At 46.5% G+C, this 20,833-nt stretch overlaps 1 protein-coding gene across 2 annotated transcripts in view; it reads left to right on the top strand.

Annotated features, from left to right (window-relative positions):
* The first annotated feature begins 204 nt into the window (after nucleotides 1-204).
* Nucleotides 205-20,833, top strand: part of SETD7 (SET domain containing 7, histone lysine methyltransferase) — a 41,131-nt gene continuing 20,502 nt past the window's right edge. The window contains exons 1-3 of one of the 2 annotated variants that reach the window (XM_036233495.1): nucleotides 205-562; nucleotides 8,349-8,478; nucleotides 17,793-17,994. In XM_036233495.1, coding sequence (XP_036089388.1) covers nucleotides 523-562; nucleotides 8,349-8,478; nucleotides 17,793-17,994 — 372 coding nt within the window. In that variant the 5' untranslated portion in view covers nucleotides 205-522. Of the gene's footprint in view, nucleotides 563-2,018; nucleotides 5,268-8,348; nucleotides 8,479-17,792; nucleotides 17,995-20,833 lie in introns of those variants that run through there. The other variant, XM_036233496.1, reaches the window with a different exon arrangement.

Here is a 20,833-nt window from a genome sequence, read left to right as displayed (position 1 = left end):
AGGACCGCGTGGAGCGCTCGCAGCGCACGGAGCCGCCGAAACGCCACGCAGCACCCTGCTGGGCCGCGGGGCCCGCCGGCGGGGGCGCAGGGCCCGCGCGGCCCCGGAGCGCCTTTCGTGGGAAGGAGCCTCACTTCTGGGAAGGGACAGGGAGCTGTCAATCAGCGAGGGAGGGAGCGCACCGGCTCCGGGTGATGTCAGCGGATCAGCTGCTCGCTAACAAAGAGGGGGGATCGCAGGAGAAAGTTGCGGCGGCGGCGGCCTCGGCGGCACCGCGGAGCCCCGCGGGCGAGGGGCAGGTGGGCGAAGGGCGGCGGGGCGGCCGCGGCAGCCGCCGCCGAAGGCCGAGGCACTGAGAGGGCCGCAGGGGGAGGCAGCGGAGCCAGCCCCGACTGCTCCTCCTCTTCCTCCTCCTCCTCCAAACTCGCCGGGCTCAGCCCCAGCGCTCGCCCAGCCTCCGGAGCGCCCGGAGCGACGCGAGGCAGCCGCGCGGCCGCGAGCCGGACAGGGGCCCCCGCCGCCATGGACAGCGACGACGAGATGGTGGAGGAGGCGGTGGAAGGTACAAGCCTTTCTCTGGGGCCGGGAGCAGGCGCGGAAGGAGTGGCGCGCGGCGACCGGCGCGGCGCCGGGCCCCGCGGCCGCCGCCGTCCCCGCGGCTCCGCCGGGGGCCCGACAGGCACCGCCACGCCGCCGGGGGCGCGCTCGGCGCGGCGGGGCGCAGGCCGGGCCGCGGGGCGCACCGCCGCTCCGCGCCGCCGGCCGCAGCCTGCATCCCGTCCTCGGAGTGCGAACCCTGCGCGCGCCCAGGCCTGCGCCCTGGCGCGGGGGGAAGGTGGGGGTGCGCAGGCGGGCAGCCCCCCGCGCCCCGCGGTCCGCGCGGAGCGGCGCCCCCGCACGCCTTTGGCAGCCCCGCGCCCCGCTCCGGCCGCCGGCCCTTCCCTTCCGCTCGCCCCTGCGACCCGCGGCGACCGCGGCCGCGTCCGGGCGGGTCCCCCCGGCGCGGGGCGCGGGGCCCAGCCTGGCACGTGGCAGCCGCGGCGCGGGCGGCCGCTGCTCCGAAAACATGAAATCATTGCAGGGCAAGGGACGGCGCGCCCGACCCGGGGCTTGAACGCGCGCCGGCCGCGAGCGGGGCCCTCCCCGCCGCTGTCCCCGAGCGAACTCGGTCGCAGCGCCCCCTCCCCCTCCCTGCTTCCCAGCCGGGCGCCGCCGCCGCCACGCGGTGCAGGCGCGCCGCGAGCCCGGACCGAAATTGCTGGGTGACACTTAACTTTCTGAATTCCGTGCAGTTGGCTGTGGGTGATATCACCGCCTCGGTGTCGTGTTTCTCCGCCCCTTCTCCTCTAGCGCCCCTCCCCCGACTTTTCTCGCCACTTTGTTTTGCTGAGTTTCTCCACCTTTTTTTTTTTTTTTTTTTTGCTAGTTCTAAAAAGCGAGGTAGGGACGTTATACAATCTCGTTGTTTGTATCATGAGATGATTTTGTAACAGCGAACGCTGGAAAATACTTTTTAGGGTATTTATTTATTTTATTTCACCCAGACAGTGCGTCGTGATGTTTTGCAATGTAGTGTGGTATTATTCCAGAATATTTTCAGTTACGCATCTAAGTAAACGATTTTTAGCTTTTGGTTGAATCTGGTTTCTCTCTCATTTGCATAAACAAGTTCTTATAAATAAATGGTAAAGAGAAGCAACGTGGCAGCGCCGTACAAATGCATAAGCATACGTAGTTATTGCTACATGGGGAGAAATTGTTATCTTTTCATAAAACCTAATTGACTCCTTTTGCAGTGCTCCAGAGGGCTTAGGATGAGATTAAGTGGAATAATATTTCTGAATTCTCTAAAAGGTATCCATTATAATATAGCTATTAAAACTTTTTTTAAAATCCATCTTCGAAGAGTTTTTGCTGTCGTTTTAATTTTGCAATATTGTGAACTCACCAAACTGTTTACCTTTCGTAAGTAAGCCAATTTGGGGGGGGGCGGGGAGGAGGTTTCCTGAGCCCTCAAGATATTGAGTCTATCCTTTAGAAGTCTTTTTAAAATTTAAGTGATTGACTTCTTGTGCTTTCACATTGTAAAGGATAAATGGAAACAAATGCTGTTCTCAGACTGTCAGGGCTTACTCTCATCCTTCAAAGTTTACTTTTACTTGTGCTTGTAAAATTTTAATGCAAACCCTTGATCGTGCTCAGTGTTCCCCAGATTAAACTACTCTCCCCTTTGAGGCTGTCTGGAAATATAAGGGCCAGTTGTCCATGGTCGCCAGGCTCTTTACAGAATGTAAACAAGCAGGTTTAGAAATGTATCAGTGTTGGTTTTGAACTTGTCCAATTGATAGAAGCAAAGACTTTTTTATATAAACAAGCAAAGTTCTGTTATATAGGGTGACCGTATACATTGTTGTCCAAAATCAGAACATGTGTCAGAGTGAGATCACTATAATACTTATACTGATAAAACAAAAACAAACTCATAGATACAGAGAACGGATCGGTGGTTACCAGAGGGGAAGGGGGTGGGAGGTGATGGAGATCAATTGCAGAGTAATAGATAGGGATTATCTATTTTAGGGGGTGATCACTTTGTAGTTTACACAGAAAGATTATAATATTATAAACCTGAAACTTTTATATATATATGTTTATGCTGGGACAACTGGCTTAAGCCTTGAGCATCCAGGACACATGATCACTCAGTTATACCTAAGCATAAACAATTAGAATAACACAGAATCTTTAAAAGTCCTTAGAAACATCTAAGGCTCAAACTTAAGCAGCACCTAAAGTATGCGGGTATGCATGCGGTAAACCATCCCAGTGGGCTTTTCTCCAGCCATTCTTGGCCTTTTTAGTGCCATCTGTAATAGCCTGTATTTAACATATAATACATGCATGGAGGACTCGTATAAAGCGAGTCTAAATACCTTGATATTTAAGTGCCAACTAACCTACCTCTCTCCGTAAACAAAGCCTCTGTTCTCAGTAGTTTTATTGTGTTTGCTATTATTATTGTTGTTGTTGTTGTTGTTTAGTTCTTATTTTGTGCAGGCTCTGTGCTGAATGTTTCACACGCATGATCCACTCAGTCTTAGGAGGTGGATACTAATATTATCCTAATTTTACAAAGGATGATATTGAAGCACAGAGAAGTTAAGAATTTATCTAAGGATACTCGGTGGGGTTGGAGACAGGCTTGGGCCTCCAGAGCCCCGCCCTACCATACCCAGCAGTCTCCTTACATTTTTCTTATTTTTGATTTTTAATGAGTCATCAAATATATGAAATTCTTGGTAACCGAGCCTGGAAGCAACAGTTAAAGATTATGTCAGTATCACTCTTTATCAGTGGTAACTCTTTAGAGGTTGGTTCTGATGGGGTTCAGTGACTTTCAAAAAATATATTTGAGGAAAGAGAATTTTAACTTACAGTCTCAGCAGCAGACATCCTTTTTTTTTTTTTTTCTTTTTTTCCTCCTAAGAAGTTTACTCTGGGGAAGTAATGGGTGTGTTCAGGACTTGAATCGAAATGCCTTTTGTCACCTCATATACATTTCGGTTCCTTATCAGGGTGGAACCGAGCCCTGGTAAAGTTCTAAACTCTGGATGAATTCCCAAGGGGAGCTGGGTGGAGGGAGCCTCTGTGTGCACGAGGTCTGAGCTCCTTTGGGAAGAGCGCCAGCCCTGGGCCTGAGCGGCCTGAAACCTCACCTGAGCTCCTGTTGTGTTTTAAAAAACTCTTTGAGGCTCAGCTCATTGGTTCAGTGGGAAGTGAGGCTTAGCTTTGGGAACAGAAATATTTATTACTAGATCTATGTCTTTGTCTATCTACACATAGAAAGATGACTACAATGTGGTCTCTGATACAATTTCAAATTAATATAGCATATCTCAACAGATGAATTACAGTGGTTGAGAGGAAGTAAAAATTACCTCCAGCCAGGGGAAGGAGATAGGAAAAGAGTTCCCAGAAGAGATGATATGGAGTTGGGTGCAGGTGACAAGGCAACTTTGTGAGTAAAGACGCAGAAGCATGGAGTTATGCAAGCGGGTGCGGAGGTGAGGCATTTGGTTCTGTTGTAAGAGAGGGCCCAGAAGGAGGGTGGAGCAGGAACAGGCGGCTGTGTCATAGGCCGAGGACAGGGACTGTGTGCTGGAAGCCATGGGAAGACTTGGGGGACGCGAGAGCTGGGAAAGACGGCATCAGAGCTCTGCTCTGGGAGATGAACGGGCAGTGGTGGGCAGGAGAGACCATCACCCAGAAGGCTCTTTGCAGTAGGTCCTGATGTGCACTCGTGACGGTAGGAAAAAAATGGAAAGGCCTGGAAACATGCAGGAGACCCTCGGGAAGAATACTCAAAAAAGGAGAAATAACAAAAGCCCCAGAGCTAAGGAACCGGAATGAACACAAGCATCTCAGTGTTCCCCTTCCCTAAGCCCCTCAAAATGTCAAAGATATTTTCACCGTCTCCCCACTCTCTTATCCTGCCTGTCTCTAATAAGCCTGATTGTGCCCTGTACTTAGGGAAAACGCATGCTAAATGGACCGGCAACACCCTCGTCTCCTGGCCACGCCTTAAAACCATGACCCTTACAGCTCATCATTGAGCTCTTACAAAGAATTATTCTCATGAAATCAAATTGTGTTTTTAACAACCAGTATAAATGCATTATCATGGGGGCGTGTTCCTTGCAGTAAATAGAATAAGCTTGCCTTTTATTATTATTACTTTTTTAAAGCAGCTCTATTCTACGAAACCAACAATGCGTGTAAGAGTCTCTTGTTCTGAAGGAAACAGATACCCACACCCACACACACACACACACTCGGATCTCCTGTGAGCAAGCCGGAGGCAGTAAGCAGCCGAGTGTCTGATCCCGAGGGAATTCACCTTGCCCAGGTGCACAGACACACACCTGGCCCTCGTCAGGTTACGGAAAAAACTCAGCGGTACCCCGAGGGAAAAATGTCACTTTCTAGTCGTTCAGCAGAGAGCGATCTCAGTAGAGAGTGATCTTTAGCACAAAGTGAAAAAGTAGACTTGCGAGACTGCTACATTTTTTTCCCCTTTCTCTATCTTGTATAAATATTTGAAATCATGCTGCGGACAGATAGACAGCACGTGACCTGGGATGGCAGCATCAACAGAGCGGTCATTCCAGTGAGTTCGCCTTGAAGTTTGACCTGGTGTTCAGCCTCCAGTGAGTGAGAACGGCCCGGCTGTTTGCTGATGGCGCATTTTACGGATTGCCCTCACTCCAGTTGGGTAACACTCGGAAGGGATGGGGATTTGTAACCAGGATACGCCATTGAAATGCTGGTGTCTCTGTGAGGACTGTCTTCACTACAAAACCTCTTGCACTTTTCTACCTGGGTCCTGGGCACACCTACCTGTTTAGAGGTACCTGAGCCCACCGTCAGCAGGGAAGAAAGGGATTTCTGCTGATTTGAGAGAAAGGGAATGGAAAGACTTGGGGCCGGACTTTCAGCATTCGGAAGCACGGTCAGGGCTGTGGGGCTTCCTGCAAGACATGCAGTATCGACTCCCTTGCCTGTAGGATTGGCACTTAGGAGATTGCTGTGTAGTTTAAATTAGAGAAAAGGACGTGTAGCCCAGTGCCAGATGCATAGGAAGTTCTATGTTTCTTCTCTGTATATCGATATCCTCTCCTTTACATTGACTAATACCGACAAGGCAGATATGACATGCTCTATTATCCAGATGGCATTTGAACAAGAGTTGGACCAGAAGCTCTTCTAGCACAAATGTCGAAGGAGACATGAGGGCATGCAACCCAGCCTCTTCTCTACTTTTTTTTTCCTTTGGAACGTCTCTTTGTTATTTTCCTGTCTGGGTTGTTTTACATAGAAGCTTCTACTGCTGTTTAACAGCTCTTGGCTGTTAAACATTCAGAGTGGCAGTCTTGAACTGTTCACCGGTCCTGTTCATCGATCACATTGACCTCCTTTGGGGAGAACACAGCAAACAGGCCAACAAGGGGTCCTGCGTTGGTCTGAGAGAGGAAGACTCAGAACTTGCTCACAACAGAGAACCGAACGCCTTTAGAATGGCAGGGAAGAGCCGTATATCCAAGTACCTCCTTCTGACGTCGCCGGAGACATGGCCATCCGGCCATCCGGCATCAGGCAGCAGCTCTTGTCTGTTCCTCCCTCTTCCAGGGGCCGGAGAAGGGGATGGGCCCCCCTCCCTGCACTTAGAAAGAGGCGTTGAGGCAAGCATCCTTCACGGAGTGAGAGTGATGTTTTTGCTTTCATCTCAGTTGGAATCAGCACTGTCCCTTGCGTGCTTTGGGTGTGTGAGATATGGAACTTTCAGTTTTCTCGAACATCTGAATGTCATGGCTGAGGGTGCACCTGCAGTGCCTTATTCAGAAATAGGACAGGACCGTTGTGACCGGGGGAAGGTGGGTGTGAATTTACACTGGAGTTTCCCCCCGCGCCTCAGTGTTCATGGTTATCATAACATTTCTCTTGATCTAAAGTAGAATAACACATGTCATCCAACATTAACTTTTTAAAGTCTGAAATATGTGAACTGCTTCCTATGGGGAAAGCATTTTCAACGAATTAGTAAATACTTCAATATGAGGCTAAAATGATTATTCTGATATTTATACCTAAATCAAAAGTGAAATGCTAAATTCATAGGAATGTTAATGGACAAATTTAATTTGATCCCAATAACATTTCATAAAAGAAAGCTTTTAGCTATATACTGAGTGATTTTTTTTTTATGAAAAGCAAAAAGAAATTTAATTTATTTTAATGAGAGAAATGTCAGCAGTAGATACTTAGAAAATAATTGTCCAAATTATTTCATATGACTCAAATGTCATTGAATTATGTCACATACAGTTTGTTTTCAAGCGAGAAGAAAGCAATTATGGCCTGTTTCCCTCTTGACCATTAAGTTTCTGGCCCTCAGTAGAAAAAAATTATGTTAAGAGGAAAAGAACTATGTCGGTTGTGTTTTATTTAAGTAGTCATGTTTTATTGCAATATATTCTAGGTAACTCATTCTATACGGTCAGGTGTAGCAATAAAACAGTGTATCTGTTGTTATTTTATGCTTATGTGATAATACAATAAAAAATGAAGAGCTGTTCTGTCCTCCCTGAGAGCATTTACTTACCATCTCTCCCAAGGAATGATATTCTTTTATCCCTTTAGAAGAAATCGTTTTAGGAGACTAAAGAGTTCACGGTGGTGATACGATTTGTGTTTTCTTTTATGTCCGTGAGCCACATGGAAGCCACATGGAAGTGTTAAATGTCATTGCATTGCACACAGCATTTTCATCCATGACCCAGGTCCTTAACCCAGGAAGAAGCCAGCTCTGCTTTTGGTCTCACCCAGCTCTGCAAAATCAGCTCGCCACCACTGCGGTGACTGCTGGGTTTTGTGAAATATGTAGATAATGTTAAAAAAAAAAAAAACCTAAACACTGACCGTAAACATAAGAGTTGGAAGACACCAGTCTATGGACTCGGGCAGAACCAGCAGCTTCAAGATCGCAGTGTACTAACTGCGGCTCGTGTTCAGAAGCATCCCTTAAATGGCCCTGTGGACGCTTCTAGCTAAACTTGAAGCACAAACCCTTGTGACAAGGTGGTAGAGGGTATGTGACAAGGTTGTTACTGAACGTTCAAAGCTGGAAGATTTTGTAAAATAAAGCAGTAAGTTCTGAGTTAAGCTTGAATTCAAGCTTAGAAGGACTCCGGGTTCATGTCTTAGCACAATGAGGTGTTTAAATAGTAGGGCATTTTTAGGGACATGGCTATGCCCCTTGTTCGACTCTAACAAATAGCAGTGGGGATTTCAGAACTCACCTGGCTAGCTGTCCTCTACTCCACACTATATAATAATATGTAAAATTATTTGTATATTAATTTTAGAATTGGATGACTTTTTGCAAAGACAGTGTATCTAACACTAGACTGTAAAGTGGTGCTGTCTCAACTGCATTTCTGTTAAGCATGAGTTTGGGGGGCCTTAATTCCAAATGTGAGAAGAACCACGTGGGGAAGTTCTTGGTAAATTCAAACAGGCACTGCAGATGTTATTATTGATAAGAACTCTCAGTCCCCAGGAAAACGCAAGCTTATTTTTGGTTCGTATCCTGAAATGTGTCTGAGTCTCTCTGTTGTGGACCCGTCCGTCCGTTCACAAAGTGTACAGAACAGTCGGGGTGACACACCGCCCATGCGGGGAGCTGGAAAGCCGCTGCTGCATTCACTGGGCAGGGAAGGGGACCCCTGTGGCTGTTCGGGGGGGTACGCATCGAAGATGTTAAGGTTTGCCTTGTGGTTCCCTTTCTCCAGGGCACCTGGATGACGATGGATTACCACACGGGTTCTGCTCAGTCACCTACTCGTCCACGGACAGGTTCGAGGGGAACTTTGTTCACGGAGAAAAGAACGGACGGGGGAAATTCTTCTTCTTTGATGGCAGGTAGCACTCTTGTTTTGTTTTGTTTTGTTTTTGTTTTGTTTTGTTTCGTTGGGGAGGGGGAGGTACCAAATTATTTGAAGGAATGATATAAATGAAAGAATTTAAGTGGATGTTTTGGTACAACTTACAGAAAATGTAAAAGCAACCGAGACGTGCACGCATGCATCCCTATGGGGACCAGAAAAGTCATCCCCGTGGTTACGGGGAGGCCGGCCTAAGGCTTAGCTCGGTCGTCACTGTTTCCTAGGGCATGGTTGTCAAAGAGATGCTCTGCCGGGCCAAGTTCATGGCCCCCATCTTGCACAATGTGGTTGGGTGGTCACTCACTTCTTTGATGGATTTCACCTGCTCATTCGGATAATGGGTCTCCATGAAATCACACAGTAGGGTCGTCTGTGTCAGGCGCTGGTGCGTGCAGTTCCGGTTGTGGCCGACTCACACCTTTTCCCGAGTGTGCCGCACACGCCCTCGCCATCAGCCCGCTGTCGGTCCTCACGGGCTGGTTTCTTGCCATCTGGAGGGAAGATTCAGCCACCTCGTTGGTTCTGCAGCCTCATCGGTCTCTCAGCACGTTCCCTCTCCTCGCGAGACTGGTCAGGAAAACATCTCGCCAGGTTCTGCAAAGCCACATCACCGCGGTCCAGGTAGACACAGGAGGTGAACGGCTCCGGCCTCACAGGGTCGTCAGGGCTCGCCCCGAGACAGCTGCACTTCTTGTGTGATGCCTTCCAGCCGCTGTCAGCCCCAGCGTTTTCCTCTAGTTAAAATCTTTTCCCCAGCAGTGTTCTTGTTACTTCGCCTTCACCTCCTGTCTGAGGATACTGTGGGGCGGAAGCTCCTTACCCCCTTGGGATCCCCGGAGTGCCTGTAGGACTTTTCTCTTTGCGTGGGCTCTCTTTTCCAACGACGTTGAAACCCTGTCACCTTCAGAAATGAAGCGTGGCCGCGTGGCGTTCTCAAGCATTCAGAGGCACCCAGGGTCACGGAAGGGCCAGCTCCTCTAGGCCACTTGGTTGGGTCATACAGATGTGGGTTCAGCGAAAGCAGGTTACGGAATTTCGTGGGACATAGCGCCACTTCCCAAACTCCTTGCCTTGGTAATAATCTGAAACTTCCTAAACCTCGGAATTCCTTTGGGAAAAGAAACGTCTAAGCTGGCGATTGAAGGGTGGCAATCGGGGACTGGCTTGTGACCCAGAATCCCTTTTCTGGAGATGGAGTAGGTTGTTTTCAAAAATATTAACAGTTTCTCAGGCCGTCAAACCATCTAATATAAGGAGGGGTGAAGAAACGAATAAACCCATCATAGAGCTTTTGTAAAATTTCATTTTAATTATTCATTCTAACCTTCTCTTTCCCATTGTCCCCAACTCCACACCCCACTTTTTATTTTTATGGCAGAGCTTTGCTTGTAAACTGGGCATTTGAAATGGTCAGATAATCTAACACCCCCCCTCCCACCCTTTTTTTTTGGCCCTGCTTTGAATGCCTGCTGGATACCTGAGTTCCACAGAGGACACCTTCAAGATCTGATACCCGTGTTTTCTTCTCGCATGATCCCTTTACCTGTCCAGAGGGACTCTTTTCCTATTTCCATAGCCGTTAATTTATTGCTCTCTTCTGGAAAGTGGCCATTTTTACCTCGCGCTGCAATTATTCTTTGATCCATTCAACAAATACCGTTTATGCAAACGTCTCATTTCCCGTACAGAACAGAGGTTTCCTTGAGGGCAGAATCTGGTCTGTGTCATCCCCTGCGCCTCGCAGCACTTTGCCTTGATTTGACACTTTAAAAAAATTCTTGCTGAATGAGTGTGGGAGCTGAAAGAGAGTAGAATTCACCCAGAACACACACACACACACACGCACGCACAGGGAGTCATGCTTTAAATCTAGCAGTCTGAGGATCAGAGCAAGTAACTGGCTCCGGGAAAACAGTCCAGCAGGTGTGGTCGAATTCAGTGTTGGTCACTTGATTGCTTCACAGCCCTGAAGCACAGAGTGTTGACGGGCTGGACGGAGCTTCGGAACCAGGTGCCAAGCATGAGGCAGGTACGTGGTAGCTCCAAAACGCTGATCCCCTTGGCCCCAGGGGCGCTGCCGAGGGCCTGAGACGTCCTAGAACCTCCCTTCCTCTGTCAGGCTAACCACTTCTGCCTCCAAACAGCTTCACCCAGGCACCCCAGTGTGTCGTACAGTTGCAATAATTTGCTTGTGTGTCAAGACATGAAAAAGCTGAAGCACTAGGCCAGGCTGAGACATGAAGCCAATAACTACCTGTGGGAAAGAAATTTGTGGGTTGTTTTTTTTTCTTTCTGAGGTACCAGTTCACCAGTTTTCATAGCAACCACTCAAAACCCTGCAGAGACTTACATCAAATGGTAGCGTCAAAGAACCATGGCGTTAGTGAGGCCCCCCGAGAGGTCGCCGTTGTTAGCTTTCTTCTGGTAGGTGAGGACCGACGCCTCCGGGGAAGAGAGTGGGTATCCCCGCTTCTATGGCACGAGATGCAGCGAGGTGGGGCCAGGTTCCCATCCCCTTCCTTCTTAAGCCCAGACATCCGTTAAAAAGAGTCTCTGTGAAAATTAGTGGGAGAGTCTGATGACTGGAAAAAAAGGTCGTGCATTTGATTCGGTCTTTCGAAGGGGGATGCAGGATTCGGTCCGGGAGAAGCCAGTTTTCTCTACCTGGAGCAGCACCCTGATTTACATTTGTCTGTTAATTTTTCTCCCTATCACCACTCCCAATTTTTAGGGTCTGATGTGTTAGGTGAAATAAAGTGAGAACTCAGCACCTTTCCTGCCAGTTTGGTTTAAAAAAAAAAAAAATCCCCCAAAAAGGCTGAAATTAAGGTTTTGAAATAAAAAGCGAGGAAACGAAAAGTTTCTGTTAGAGTTTTAAAAAGCTGTTCCACCCTGCAGTGCTGGCTTAGGTTCCCACCGAAGGCTTCGTTCGCAATGGTGGGACCCTGTGTTTGCAAAATCACAAAGTACAGAGACAGAGATGCAGATGGGGTACGTTCTAACCTTATATAAAACCTGAACCCACGTGCACGATTATTTTTAAACCACTTTATTGAAGTGCGATTCACATCCAAAAACCTGTACGTACTGAACGTATACAGCCCGATAAGTCCAGAGTTAAATGTATGTCTGTGAAACCATCACCATAATCTATGCCATTAACTGGTGTCTGATTAGTGGGAAGGATTCAAACAGGTATGAATTTATAGCAAGAAAATTCTAGAATCCATTTTTCCCTCAACACTGATTATGATAAACTTGAGTGAGGATTTCCAGTCTTCAGCTCACCATGAAAAAGACCCTATTAAATTTTTTTTAACCCAGTTTCTAGATAGAAGCAGAATCTTTTATTTTATTTTTAAATCACGTATGTGGCCAGTGGCTTGGTAGAATAAAAAAATCTTCATGAAGTACAGAAATGCAAAAAGTGAATGAGCTCTCGTTTTGAACTTCACCCCCGCATCGCAGAGGTTACCTGATAGCCACACAGACCGGATACGCAGAGTGTTGATGGACTAAACTGAGCTTCCGAACCAGTGTGCCAAACTGAACTACATGTGCACTTCAAAGTACCGACCCTCTCGCCACTGTTGGCAAAGAATTTGAACGTCTTAATTAACTATATTCAGCGCAAAATAACCAACAAGCTATGCATTCCTAAATTTCTAAACTAAGTTTAAATAGCTACATTTTAAAAGGTAAATTTAATTGTTTACTTTTTTACTACTGTCTCAGTTTCGGAAGACGGTTTGCTAGTTTTGAGATCTTAATCAACAGTTAGTCTTTCCTTTATTATATGACAGAAGGTAAAACGGAAGAGTTAAGTTTTACAACCAGCTTATTAAGTCAGACACCCAAAGTCAGGCCACTGTTCTTTACCAGCTAAGTTATCGCGTAAATGAGGGAGGAATAAATGACCCTTAATTTGAAAATTGTCTTTTCAAGCAGCTATTGGTTTCCACGTTTCTTTCTTTTTAAAGGAAAGAAGAAAATTGTCCTAAGATTAGGTTGTTGGGAGTTGACATCTGCTCGGGTCCTGAGTTAGAGACATTTACGCAGCGAGGAGAAAGGAAGTGTGGGCTTCGTTGTCTGGGCTCTGGGATGGATCCGCCGGAGCACTGTGGAGTGTTACGAAAACGTTTAGTATGCAGAATACTTTGATAGACACGTCATTGATCCTACATGTCTGCGATAATATATTTTTCCCTTAACTGTTCTCATCTCATTTCAACCAAAATGTATGGGTATAAATACAATTTAGCAGCGCTTCTCAAAGCCTTAGAATGGTTCCAGGGAAGGGGTATTTCAAGGCGGATTGCCGTTAGGCTGTGTCTTCTTAGGGGACCGTGTGGCTTTTAGCTCGATTATGAGATAGAGATGAGTTAATTCTTTCAGCGTTGTTTGTTTATGTCGTTGCCGCTCTCCTCGTGTGCCAGTGAGAGTCCAAAGTATTATCTCCTGCTCCATGACTTCACTCTCCTGTGGAGTGTTGTGAAAACGTTTAGTATGTTATGAAAACATTCGCTCTCTGTCATTTTCTCATGTCAGTTTGCTGCATTAATGTGTCTGGCTGAGAGAGCTCCTCATAGTTTATCATTGGCCAAATCGCCCAAGCGAAGCTGCCCATCCGATGAGCCGCTGAAGGCTGGTGTGTTCCAGGTGACAGGTCCATGCAGGATTCTTGGGTTCGCTTTTCAGAAAGTGCTCGGTCACATTTCAAAGAAATTAGAGTTCGAATGGACTTCTGGAGTCATGTATTTCAACCTCCCACGCAAGGCAAAATAAAGTCCCTTCTCTGTTCCTGACAGTCATCCAGCTTCTGTTGGAACCAGGCTCAATAAATGTATTCCTCTGTATCCCTAATGAACAGTTCTGATTAAGGCAAATATTTTCGTGACGTGCAAGAAGAAAGGGAGTGGAAAAGCAATGGATACCTCTGAATCCTCGTCGTTCGTTCAACCCCGGAGAGGTTGTCTTCGTAACAGTCCGTGAAGTCATTTTTATAATCCTGTGCTACATACGAAGAGACGCAGGCACAGGGTGGATAGGTAACTTACCCCAGTTCCTCTAGTTCGTAAAGGTTGGAGCTGAGATCCAAGCCCAGGGCAGAGCCACCCTGTTCTCTATCTACTACCCTCCTCTAACCAGAAGCAAGGCGATGCCTCTGATTCTGACATACTTTAACTTTACCTGAGGCCACTCATCAGCTATAATTCCTGGGGTGAATTCAGTGACTTTCTTGTAGAAGCTTGAATAACTTGGTGGGAGTTCTGCATTTGGATGAAAGTTTTTCCTGAGGAACAACTCAGAGGGGCCCTGTTCTGGCCAGTCGGCCTCTTCCTCATTTGTAAAGTGGAGATAATGATGCCTACTTCTCTGAGCCTTTGGGAAGATTGAATGGGAACATCCGCAAAAACCTGGTAGAGTGGAGGCCACCTAGTAGGCGCCCACAGGAAAGCATGGATTTTTTTTCTATTACTCTGTATCTGCATTTTTCCCGTGGTTGAGATATAATTGACATACAGTCTATGCAAGTTTAAGGCATACAGTGCGATGATTTGATACACGTACCTATTGAGAAATTAATACCTTGCATCATGACCATTTGTGTGTGTGGTAATAACATTTAAGATCTATTCCCTTAACAAGTTTCAGGTATATGATACAGTATTGTTACCTGTAGCCACCATGTGGCACATTAACGTCCTACAACTTACTCACCTTCCAGCTGGGAGTTTGTGCCCTTTGACCAATATCTCCCCATTTCCCCCATTCCCCGTCCCCTGGCAATTTCCTTTCTTCTATTTCTGTGAGTTGGGCTTTTTTAGATTCCACACGTAACTGAGGACGTACAACGTTTGTCTGTCTTTTTCTGTCCGACATATTTTACTCAGCATGGTGCCCTCGAGATACAGGACAAATTATCGTTATTACCTTTCATTGTCATCATTACTGTTGTTAGTTGCTAATGATGGCTAGCGGAGTTTTCTTAGGGTTTGTTTTCAGAGAGCAAAACTCAATTTCACTAAGTGCCTCTCAAGCATTTTGACTGTCATCTTGAGCCTTTCTAAGAATTGGAGCCTGCAGACTCACAGGTTTTCTATTAAAGGGCAACACACCTTGTAGACAGACAGCATGTGTCACACGGAAGCATGGCAGTGTGCCTTTCTGCGGCTGCTCACACCTTGGAAGACGTCGAAGCTTCCGATTGGATAGCAGATGGTTTGGGTTCCTTGTTACTGTTCTTCTTTACTTAGTTTTCAATATTTTCAGAGATAATATATGTTGTCAAATAAAATGATTCCTAAAAAAATGTTTGAATTTCATGACTAGAAGTCATGATTTAATTTGGTTAGAGATGGGAATTTAAAGTAGAATTATGCTTGTTTTCGATTTCCTTCTCGGTTCTTCTATTGCTTTACTGCCTGAGACAGGAAGGGAACTCCTTGGGGGAAGGGAACAGAGTTTACGTCCCATGCAGTAGAAAGTTCAAAACCTTCTAGACCCCAAAACTGTGAAGGAGAAGCCGAAGCTGCTAAGTGTCCTAAGACCACTTTTGTGTATTCAGATATTAAAGAGAATTTTAAAAATATAGTAATATTTGAACAGAACGTAGATATGTCAGTCTAGGTAAAAGAGAATGTGACCCATAATTTTTTTCTGAATGTGTTCTCAGGGATTTTAAAAGTTTGGTTACATATGTTTTAAGGAAAGAAGCAAGGAAAACGTAGATGGAAGCTAAGATACACAGCGGCAGGCTTGAGTCCAGTGACTAAGCTAACGTGAACAGCGGGTTCTAGAGCAGGACTCAGCAAAGTTTTTCTGCAGAGGCTGAGGCAGTAAATATTTTAGGCTTTTCGGCCACATACAATCTCTGTTGCAACTATTCGGCTCTGCTGTTGTAATCTGAAAGCAGCCGTGGAGGGTACAGGAAGGAATGTGTGTGGCTGTGTTCCGGGAAAACTCTACAAAACAGGCAGCCGGCCCCGGCGCGCTGACCTCCTCCCCCGGAGGAGGAGGAGAAGTTGGAAAGAAAGGTAGCAAGCACCTTTAACACCGGACTGAGAAGCCTTTATTTTATTTTCCCCATGAAAGAGTATTTCAAAGCCACATCATTCTTATTTATTTATGTTTTTATGGCTCTGGAGAACTCACCGTGATAACATGCCCGTTTGGTCATCGGATCCCACCCGAGCCGCCATAAAAATTCCCCAGGATTGTCAGCACCCTAGGCAAGTGCTGAAAATAATTCAGTTACGTTTCGCTCTGCAGTGCCTGAAGGATTTGAATGTGGGTATCTTATATCAGTTGGGGTAAAAGGAAACAGCAGTAGGTTCTTAGTATTAGGATGCTAATGAGGCCAGGCCCAGTGGCAAAGGGGGATGGGGCGAGCTCCTGGACGTGGTTGGGGGCGGGGGAATATATGCAAGCCTGTATTATTGCTGAATTCTCAAGCCCCACGCCTTGTAGATTTGACCACAACCTTGGGAAACATTGGCGGACGAGTCCATCCGGGGGTCATTCTGCCCAGCATGCAATTCAGCTCTGAATGCCACTGAGAATCCAGTCGGTCTTATTGCCAGGCTTATTTATTAGCAAAGAAAAATCCAAGGCCATTCTGAAGATGGTATTACATATAAACAATCAAAAATATTTTGGTTTAACTATTTCCCATTCAATATATGGGTCATATTTATACTAACAATTTATTTTTTATCTGAAATTCAGACTTCACTGAGCACCCTGCATTTTCCTCTGGCAATCCTAAAACTGAAGGTAGAGGATTAAATAGTGTTTGGGACTACTTAGTGCATCATTATGTCAGTTGATTAGTTATCCTTCACCAGGGCTCCTTTTTTTTCTTAATTGTGGGAGTCTAATGACTGTCAAATCTCATTAATTCCAACCTCACTGATGTAGAATTTTGATCATTTTGGCAAGCGTTCTGCTAAAGTGCACTTTAAAATAAGCCTATTTGTCACTGATAGTACAAACAAAAGAGAAAAGGAACTATTTGTCTCCTTGGGAGACTACCAGTGGTGCAATTATAATGTAATCAGAGGCTATCGTTACTTAGACTGTTTTTTTTTTTTATTATTTAATTATTACAGATCATCCTATCAGTTGTTAAAGCAACACAAGACTTTACCAGGCAGAGTCAGGTGCCACCACCTCAGTCCCCACAGCCTCTTGAGTCCCACCTGTCCCTGGTACAAAGCGCTTGTTTGCCAGTCTCTCTGGTTTGATGGTGTCGGTTTGGGCTTTCTAGGACCTCCCACGATGCTTGCTCCTTGGAAGGCATCCTATAACTGTTTGTTAATTCAGTTATTGAATGAATGCTACCTGCACATGTTAAAATCATCAACGTGTCTTGGTTGCTAAACCTCTTACATTTTAAATTTAAAAAATAATTTGGACCGGTCTCCCCCTCGTTCCAAATTTTGGTCCATAAAGTTAGTTTCATCGTGGCCTTTGTGAGGCTAACACTGAAAACACGTTATTGAAATTCCGAAAGTGTTTGGTGAGGGGAGAGAGAGATGCTTGTAAAGTCACGACGAGCACCCCTCCAAGTGTTCTGTGCTAGGGCTGTGGGTCTCAAACGGCGTCAGGCTGCTGATGATATTAGCAAAGTATAGCCTGCGTTCTTCCTTACTTGCCTCTATTTTCCATGGTCATGCACGCACACACACACACACACACACACACACACACGTATGCACACACTCAAATAAATTACTGTATATCTTCCAAAGAGACGGAAGGGGATTTTTTTGACTGGTATCCTATTATGCCTGTCACTGACAAATTAAGCATTATGATTTAAATCAAATAATGTAGGCATGTACGCATCGTAAACCACATTTGTATTTTTTGGAGACCACTATACACAAACCAACTGAAAGACCCCCGAGTGGACCAGGGGGTTCCGGAGGGCAGCTAGGCTCGCGTGGCTTATGTGTGGAAAGAACGACTCCAGAATCTCTGTCATCAGGAGTGGCCGCGTCTAGTCTTGGAAACATTCGCAGAGGAGCCTCGTCCTCAAGTTTCCACCTGTGGCTTCCTCCTCTTCCGTTTCTTCCTGCCAAGGAGACTAGGAACCAGGACCCTGGGAATGAAATCTCCCTCTCTTCCTAATCCCACCCACACTCCAGTATTTTTTCCCCCCCTAGTAATCTCGGGGGATGCGGGAGGGTGCCTTGAAGAGAGGGCCGCGTTCCTCCAAGCGCCCTTCCCTCCGGGGGGGTCCGGTCGTGGTCTGACAGCGCCCTTGTGTTCTCCCCTTCCTCGCAGCACCCTGGAGGGCTACTACGCGGACGACGCGCTGCAGGGCCAGGGCGTCTACACGTACGAGGACGGGGGCGTGCTCCAGGGCACCTACGTGGACGGAGAGCTGAACGGCCCGGCCCAGGAGTACGACACGGACGGGAGGCTGATCTTCAAGGGCCAGTACAAAGACAACATTCGGCACGGAGTGTGCTGGATATACTACCCAGTAAGCCTTGCGACTGCTCGTGGTGCTGGGAAGTAGAGCGTTTTATGACGGTGCCCTGACTCCTCCCCCTAGAGAGTCAGGTGCGTTCTGCACATCAGACAACGTGAAGCTGTGAAACTCGAGAGCCGCAGCGGCTGAGTCGAAGCCAGCTGTGCATGAGCTCTGTGTCCTCACTGTGGTTCGCTGCTGGCTGGGCTCGGCGGTCCTGCGATCTGCTATGAATCCCTTTTCGGTTGGTGTAGAAAGGAATGACTAATCATCCTTAAAACAAGTTGAGGCCAATCGGTTGTATTGTACCACTAATAAAGACAAAAATATATCACTTTTAAAAATATTGCTTTGATATTCTATAGAAAGAGATGGTGGAATATTTCACTGTTGCATTTAATTTTATTCTGTTTCTCGTATATAAGAACTATTCCAGCCCTTCTCCATCTTTTTGGACTTACTACACTGTAGTTACTTAATAATCCTGCTGAATAAGTCGCTTTATGCTTTATATTGCTTAAATCGAGGTGATTAAAATGAGCTTGCCTTCAAGTATTCGATAACATGGAATTTAGTAGAGCAAAAAGATGTGGCAAAGCCCTTGGTTGGGAATCGATGCTCTAATTTTTGTTTGCGTTTCAAATATCCCATCTGTTGTTAGTGAGTTTCCAGAAAATGTTTTAGAAAATAGACCTTAGAAAATATTTTATCTAACATTTTATTTTGTCCAGAGCTTCAGTCAAAATACATGTTGTCTTTCTCTGAACCCTATCTTCTTATGATTAAGAAGTAGTAATAAAAACAAAGTATGTGTGACACGTATAACAAGAAAAGCGGTCCCAGCCAGATTCACTTCCGCATCGTTGTTCTTAAAAAAATAAGTTCTACTCTAGGAATAGAGCATAAGAAAAGAACACTGTAAAACATTTTTGAAATAATGACTAAGGGATGCACACATGCTCTCGCTGGGATCCGCAGGAGGTCAGAAGTCCCTTCAGTTACTGCCTAGACATGGTGGTGGAGGCACTTACTGCTTTAGGAAGACCGAAACTTTCCTTGCTTCGTGGGTACGCAGGGTGAGCGTCTTGCTGCCGATAGCGCAGTGATTCCTGAAGTCGGGGAAGGGGACTGTGTGTCCGGGTGGGTGTAGATAGGAAAGAGGCAAAACACGGATTAGCAGATTCTCCCACCACCTGTCATTGTATTTGTGACCGTGATCAGGTAAGTCCCTAGAGGAGATCAAAGGTGCACTAAGTGAATGGGTCCACCTTACTCGGTGCGGTTGCATTTCGAAACCCAACTGTGCAGCTACATTTTAGTCTTTACCCTTCATTATTATCCCCTGAAAGGCCAAGAGAAGACTTGTCTGCCCTGGGAAGGAAGCACTGGAAGTTACAAGCTTTCAGATGAGCTCGTTTGATGATACTTTATCTCTGCTGTCTCTTGGCAGTGGAGGGTCTCATCCCATCCCTCTGCTCTCTGGACTCAGAATCGACTACGACATGGGAGTCGGTGACAGGGATCATGGTGTTGGTGTTAGTGTGGCAGTGTTGGACCGGAGTTGTGGTGTAGACTTCTCCCTTCCCCTCTGGACACATGGGCCAGCTGCGGACAGAGCAGCTAGAAAGCTGCAGGTTCCCCCTGGGGACGTAGGGCCTGAGGAGGTCAGGTGCACCTGGGGCCACTGCCAGTTCCCAGGCCCCCGGACACAGTGAGCAAGAATGCAGCAAATGTGCAGGACACATGGGAGCAGCAGCCTTTGTCCTATTAACCCCAACCCAGGGGCGAGATGGGCGTCAGTGGGTGTCAGACCCTGCCTTCTCACTGGCCGAAAGAACGAGGCCTCCTCGCAGGAGAAGGAGCCACTGGGCAGAGGGGGGAAAGCGGCCGCCTCTTCCCCAACCCTCCCTGGACGCAGCAGACCAGGAGGTTTTTGTGACAGGGTGGTGGGAGGGGCAGGGGTTGGGTCTGTCAAAGCAGGAACGAGGAGAGAAAAACTTATGATTCTCTCTGTAGGATTTGTAAGCTCACTCCAAAGACACTTTCTTTCAAAATTTTACTTTAGAGCAGTGATATAAAGTTTTTCATTAAAAAATTCATAACCCCTCTTGGATATAAAAGAAGACTCTCTGCTTTATCATTCTAGACAAATAAATTCATTTGCCCCCAAAACCAGAAGTTTAAAATATTTAAGGGGGAAAAAAATATATAAGATGCTAGAAAGACAGAATAAATAGCAATGTCCATGGCTTATATTAGTTTCAGCAGGAAGAAGCATAAACACTCTAAAACCCTTCAGCTCAACAGTCACTGGAAGCCTTAAAGGAAGTATGATCCTCGTCTGTGCTGGGTTATTAGGAATTAACTCGGGGAGGAGAAAGCAACAATAGATCCCTAATGCACTTTCTAGCCATGAAAAAGCCTTCCAGGTACTTTTCTTTCTATGAAGTCCTATGATTCGTTTTTTCAGTTTATAAACTTTTTTCTCCAAAGAGCAGTTAGTCTTCCAGGAAGTTCGTAGAAATCAGGTACCCGGTGTTATTTATTCCTGCTGGCTCTCTGTAAGCAGCATTTGGGATCGCGAAGGAGTCATCCTGCGTCACTGACTTTGAGTAGCTGCTCCCATGAACCTTTGAGTTGGGGACATAACCAGGCCATTAGAAGATGTTCCGGCATCACCATTGCTATATCAAATCCACGAAGGTCTCAGAATTTCACTTGTACCATCAGGATCTCCTGGGTAGGGGCGGGGGGAGAAATATTTCTTGCAGTCTAGATTATATTACTTTTTGACTAGTCATGAGATCTTTTGGGGGGATTCCGGTTCACTTCAAAAAGTATTTCTGGATCC

Source organism: Rousettus aegyptiacus, unplaced genomic scaffold, assembly GCF_014176215.1.
Source record: "Rousettus aegyptiacus isolate mRouAeg1 unplaced genomic scaffold, mRouAeg1.p scaffold_m13_p_16, whole genome shotgun sequence".
NCBI classification, from domain to species: domain Eukaryota; kingdom Metazoa; phylum Chordata; class Mammalia; order Chiroptera; family Pteropodidae; genus Rousettus; species Rousettus aegyptiacus.
This window is presented reverse-complemented; position numbering and strand designations above follow the sequence as displayed.